Source organism: Salmo salar, chromosome 26 (genome assembly GCF_965601325.2).
Source record: "Salmo salar chromosome 26, fSalSal1, whole genome shotgun sequence".
NCBI classification, from domain to species: Eukaryota; Metazoa; Chordata; class Actinopteri; order Salmoniformes; family Salmonidae; genus Salmo; species Salmo salar.
Window position 1 is genome coordinate 47,429,001 of NC_138316.1, and position 6,000 is coordinate 47,435,000.

Consider the following 6,000-nt stretch of genomic DNA (forward strand, 5'->3'; position numbering starts at 1 on the left):
ACATTAGTTCCATCAGTATTGGAATTCTGAGTGTGGAGCCTACATTAGTTCCATCAGTATTGGAATTCTGAGTGTGGAGCCTACATTAGTTCCATCAGTATTGGAATTCTGAGTGTGGAGCCTACATTAGTTCCATCAGTATTGGAATTCTGAGTGTGGAGCCTACATTAGTTCCATCAGTATTGTTATTCTGAGTGTGGAGCCTACATTAGTTCCATCAGTATTGTTATTCTGAGTGTGAAGCCTACATTAGTTCCATCAGTATTGGAATTCTGAGTGTGGAGCCTACATTAGTTCCATCAGTATTGTTATTCTGAGTGTGAAGCCTACATTAGTTCCATCAGTATTGGAAATCTGAGTGTGAAGCCTACATTAGTTCCATCAGTATTGTTATTCTGAGTGTGGAGCCTACATTAGTTCCATCGGTACTGGAATTCTGAGTGTGGAGCCTACATTAGTTCCATCAGTATTGGAATTCTGAGTGTGGAGCCTACATTAGTTCCACCAGTATTGGAATTCTGAGTGTGGTTCTACATTAGTTCCAACAGTATTGGAAATCTGAGTGTGAAGCCTACATTAGTTCCATCAGTATTGTTATTCTGAGTGTGGAGCCTACATTAGTTCCATCGGTATTGGAATTCTGAGTGTGGAGCCTACATTAGTTCCATCAGTATTGGAATTCTGAGTGTGGAGCCTACATTAGTTCCATCAGTATTGGAATTCTGAGTGTGGAGCCTACATTAGTTCCATCAGTATTGGAATTCTGAGTGTGGAGTCTACATTAGTTCCATCAGTATTGGAATTCTGCGTGTGGAGCCTACATTAGTTCCATCAGTATTGGAATTCTGAGTGTGGAGCCTACATTAGCTCCATCAGTATTGGAAATCTGAGTGCGGAGCCTACATTAGTTCCATCAGTATTGGAATTCTGAGTGTGGAGCCTACATTAGTTCCATCAGTATTGTTATTCTGAGTGTGGAGCCTACATTAGTTCCATCAGTATTGTTATTCTGAGTGTGAAGGCTACATTAGTTCCATCAGTATTGTTATTCTGAGTGTGAAGCCTACATTAGTTCCATCAGTATTGGAAATCTGAGTGTGGAGCCTACATTAGTTCCATCAGTATTGGAATTCTGAGTGTGGAGCCTACATTAGTTCCATCAGTATTGGAAATCTGAGTGTGGAGCCTACATTAGTTCCATCAGTATTGTTATTCTGAGTGTGGAGCCTACATTAGTTCCATCAGTATTGTTATTCTGAGTGTGGAGTCTACATTAGTTCCATCAGTATTGCTAACATGATCATGATTGTGTCAGCCCAACGTTCCAGTAGCTATGTTGCTTCTGTTCTGCATCGCATCTGATACAGTATATAACACCGACGCTGCATTTATTTTTCAGGTGGCTGGCTGGGCTCATTGGTCAAATATTCTCATGTACCAAGATGACAGCTCATCTTGCTCAGCAAGGCCACACGTTGGTGCAGCTACAGTATATCGCAGGTGGTTGACTGTGTTCATAGGTAGAATATCCTGATGATCCACCCGGCAGGATGTCACTATGGCAGGTCGGTTCATACTAGTATATTTCCCATGTTCCAAGAGTGTCATATGGCTGCATTAGCTCACACTACACATAGTATTCACACACTGGGTAGTAGTCAGTCCTGTATGGTAGAATGACCTGGTCTATTGAGAGTCTTAAACAACGCATTCTGACTTCACATAGTTACTTGCCTGGCTCGGGGGATTTGATAGAGCATATCGTCCTCACTGCCTGTAGTTATATTATCATCTTCATATGACGCTTGGTTCTGGCAGTGAGCTACCCTGAAGGATCAGAGTCCTAACGTCTAACACTTGGTTCTGGCAGTGAGCTACCCTGAAGGAGCAGAGCCCTAACGCTTGGTTCTGGCAGTGAGCTACCCTGAAGGAGCAGAGTCCTAACGTCTAACACTTGGTTCTGGCAGTGAGCTACCCTGAAGGAGCAAACGCCTAACACTTGGTTCTGGCAGTGAGCTACCCTGAAGGAGTAGAGTTCTAACGCCTAACACTTGGTTCTGGCAGTGAGCTACCCTGAAGGAGCAGAGCCCTAACACTTGGTTCTGGCAGTGAGCTACCCTGAAGGAGTAGAGTCCTAACGTCTAACACTTGGTTCTGGCAGTGAGCTACCCTGAAGGAGTAGAGTCCTAACGCTTGGTTCTGGCAGTGAGCTACCCTGAAGGAGCAGAGCCCTAACGCTTGGTTCTGGCAGTGAGCTACCCTGAAGGAGCAAACGCCTAACACTTGGTTCTGGAAGTGAGCTACCCTGAAGGAGCAGAGTCCTAACGTCTAACACTTGGTTCTGGCAGTGAGCTACCCTGAAGGAGCAAACGCCTAACACTTGGTTCTGGCAGTGAGCTACCCTGAAGGATCAGAGCCCTAATGCTTGGTTCTGGCAGTGAGCTACCCTGAAGGAGTAGAGTCCTAACGCCTAACACTTGGTTCTGGCAGTGAGCTACCCTGAAGGATCAGAGCCCTAACGCTTGGTTTTGGTAGTGAGCTACCCTGAAGGAGCAGAGCCCTAACACTTGGTTTTGGCAGTCAGCTACCCTGAAGGAGCAGAGTCCTAACGCCTAACTCTTGGTTTTGGCAGTGAGCTACCCTGAAGGATCAGAGCCCTAACGCTTGGTTTTGGCAGTCAGCTACCCTGAAGGAGCAGAGTCCTAACGCTTGGTTCTGGCAGTGAGCTACCCTGAAGGAGCAGAGTCCTAACGCTTGGTTCTGGCAGTGAGCTACCCTGAAGGAGTAGAGCCCTAACACCTAACGCTTGGTTTTGGTAGTGAGCTACCCTGAAGGATCAGAGCCCTAATGCTTGGTTTTGGCAGTGAGCTACCCTGAAGGAGTAGAGCCCTAACACCTAACACTTGGTTCTGGCAGTGAGCTACCCTGAAGTATCAGAGCCCTAACGCTTGGTTTTGGCAGTGAGCTACCCTGAAGGAGTAGAGCCCTAACACCTAACACTTGGTTCTGGCAGTGAGCTACCCTGAAGGAGCAGAGCCCTAACGCTTGGTTTTGGCAGTGAGCTACCCTGAAGGAGTAGAGCCCTAACACCTAACACTTGGTTCTGGCAGTGAGCTACCCTGAAGGATCAGAGCCCTAACGCTTGGTTCTGGCAGTGAGCTACCCTGAAGGATCAGAGCCCTAACTCCTAGACATGCATTGTAATCTTTTCTAATGAATGGTTAAACGTACAGGTGGTGTTTTCTTTCTGAAGGAAGTATGTAGCCAGAATGGCTCATAGGGCAGGAGCCCATCTCCTGTTTCTGTAGCATGACGCAGCTTGATGTACCAGTACACCCCCTAGACAGAACGCTAGTCTATCGCAGGGCTTTACCTTCAATCTATCTTCTTAATGCCGAGTGCCAAGCAGAGACGCATCAGGTCCCATTTTTACAATCTTTGGTACGACTCGGCCGGGGGTGGAACTCCTAACCTTACAATCTCAGGACGGACACTAAAACCACAAAGGCCACTGAGTAGTGCACTATAAAGGGAATAGGTTGCCATTTGGAATGCGTCCCATGTCTTTATGAGAAGAATGCTCTTCATATTCAAGAGGAGAGATCTGTAATTACAATACTGTGATCAAATAGAACTGTGATTCAATAGAACTGTGACTCAATAGAACTGTAATCAAATAGAACTGTGATTCAATAGAACTGTGATCAAACAGAACTGTGATTCAAATAGTTTCCATTGTTGAAAATGTAACTCTCCACTCTAGTCTATTCTCTAGGAGAGAATACCTTTTAATAACAGTGTGGATCATAGCAACCATTTAACACGATATACAGGATACTCATCATAGTTCTAAATAGAACACTAATGGACCTGTTATTAATACAGAACCATGCGGAATATAATGGACCTGTTAGTAATACAGAACCATGCGGAATATAATGGACCTGTTATTAATACAGAACCATGTGGAATATAATGGACCTGTTATTAATACAGAACCATGCGGAATATAATGGACCTGTTATTAATACAGAACCATGCGGAATATAATGGACCTGTTATTAATACAGAACCATGCGGAATATAATGGACCTGTTATTAATAAAGAACCATGCGGAATATAATGGACCTGTTATTAATACAGAACCATGCGGAATATAATGGACCTGTTATTAATACAGAACATATACATACAAATAAATACATAAATACAGAGAGAGAGAGAGAGAGAGAGAGAGTGTGTCACTCACAGTTCCAGCTTATTGGCTTAGGGTTCAGTACCTGTAGTTTCTATGTGATGCTCTCACACTCTGCCATGAGTTGAGGGGGTTAGTGTTTAGGGTGTAGGGGTTAGGCTTCAGTACCTGTAGTTTCTCTGTGATGCTCTCACACTCTGCCATGAGTTGAGGGGGTTAGTGTTTAGGGTGTAGGGGTTAGGCTTCAGTACCTGTAGTTTCTCTGTGATGCTCTCACACTCTGCCATGAGTTGAAGGGTTAGTGTTTAGGGTGTAGGGGTTAGGCTTCAGTACCTGTAGTTTCTCTGTGATGCTCTCACACTCTGCCATGAGTTGAAGGGTTAGTGTTTAGGGTGTAGGGGTTAGGCTTCAGTACCTGTAGTTTCTCTGTGATGCTCTCACACTCTGCCATGAGTTGAGGGGTTAGTGTTTAAGGTGTAGGGGTTAGGGTTCAGTACCTGTAGTTTCTCTGTGATGCTCTCACACTCTGCCATGAGTTGAGGGGTTAGTGTTTAGGGTGTAGGGGTTAGGGTTCAGTACCTGTAGTTTCTCTGTGATGCTCTCACACTCTGCCATCAGTTGAGGGATGATCTCTGCTTGCTTCCTCAGGTTCTCCAGTTCCTGGAAGGAACACACATCACATATTAATATCCTCATCAGTCCTACTGTACCTCAGTCCTCATCAGTCCTACTGTACCTCAGTCCTCATCAGTCCTACTGTACCTCAGTCCTCATCAGACCTACTGTACCTCAGTCCTCATCAGACCTACTGTACCTCAGTCCTCATCAGACCTACTGTACCTCAGTCATCAGACCTACTGTACCTCAGTCATCAGACCTACTGTACCTCAGACCTACTGTACCTCAGTCCTCATCAGACCTACTGTACCTCAGTCCTACTGTACCTCAGTCCTCATCAGACCTACTGTACCTCAGTCCTCATCAGACCTACTGTACCTCAGTCCTACTGTACCTCAGTCCTCATCAGTCCTACTGTACCCCCAACCACCCAACACCCCTGCCTACTGTACCTCAGACCTACTGTACCTCAGTCCTCATCAGACCTACTGTACAGTAGGACTGAGGTACAGTAGGTCTGATGAGGACTGAGGTACAGTAGGTCTGAGGTACAGTAGGTCTGATGATTACAGACTGTCATGATGCTTCTAAACTAGCCGTGACGATTACAGACTGTCATGATGCTTCTAAACTAGCCGTGAAGATTACAGACTGTCATGATGCTTCTAAACTAGCTGTGAAGATTACAGACTGTCACGATGCTTCTAAACTAGCCGTGAAGATTACAGACTGTCATGATGCTTCTAAACTAGCCGTGAAAATTAGACACTGTCACGATGCTTCTAAACTAGCCGTGAAAATTAGACACTGTCACGATGCTTCTAAACTAGCCGTGAAGATTACAGACACTGTCATGATGCTTCTAAACTAGCCGTGAAGATTACAGACACTGTCACGATGCTTCTAAACTAGCCGTGAAGATTACAGACAATCATGATGCTTCTAAACTAGCTGTGAAGATTACAGACTGTCATGATGCTTCTAAACTAGCCGTGAAGATTACAGACACTGTCACGATGCTTCTAAACTAGCCGTGAAGATTACTGACAATCATGATGCTTCTAAACTAGCTGTGAAGATTACAGACTGTCATGATGCTTCTAAACTAGCCGTGAAGATTACAGACTGTCATGATGCTTCTAAACTAGCCGTGAAGATTACAGACAATCATGATGCTTCTAAACTA

The 6,000-nt window shown here is 44.9% G+C and overlaps 1 protein-coding gene across 4 annotated transcripts in view; it reads right to left on the reverse strand.

The window, feature by feature from the left end:
• The window catches only part of LOC106561750 (homer protein homolog 2), a 108,939-nt gene that overhangs the window by 6,241 nt on the left and 96,698 nt on the right, over positions 1-6,000 (reverse strand). For all 4 annotated transcript variants that reach the window (XM_082969787.1, XM_082969786.1, XM_082969788.1 and 1 more), the window contains exon 8: positions 4,776-4,856. In XM_082969787.1, coding sequence (XP_082825913.1) covers positions 4,776-4,856 — 81 coding nt within the window. The remainder of the gene's footprint in view (positions 1-4,775; positions 4,857-6,000) is intronic.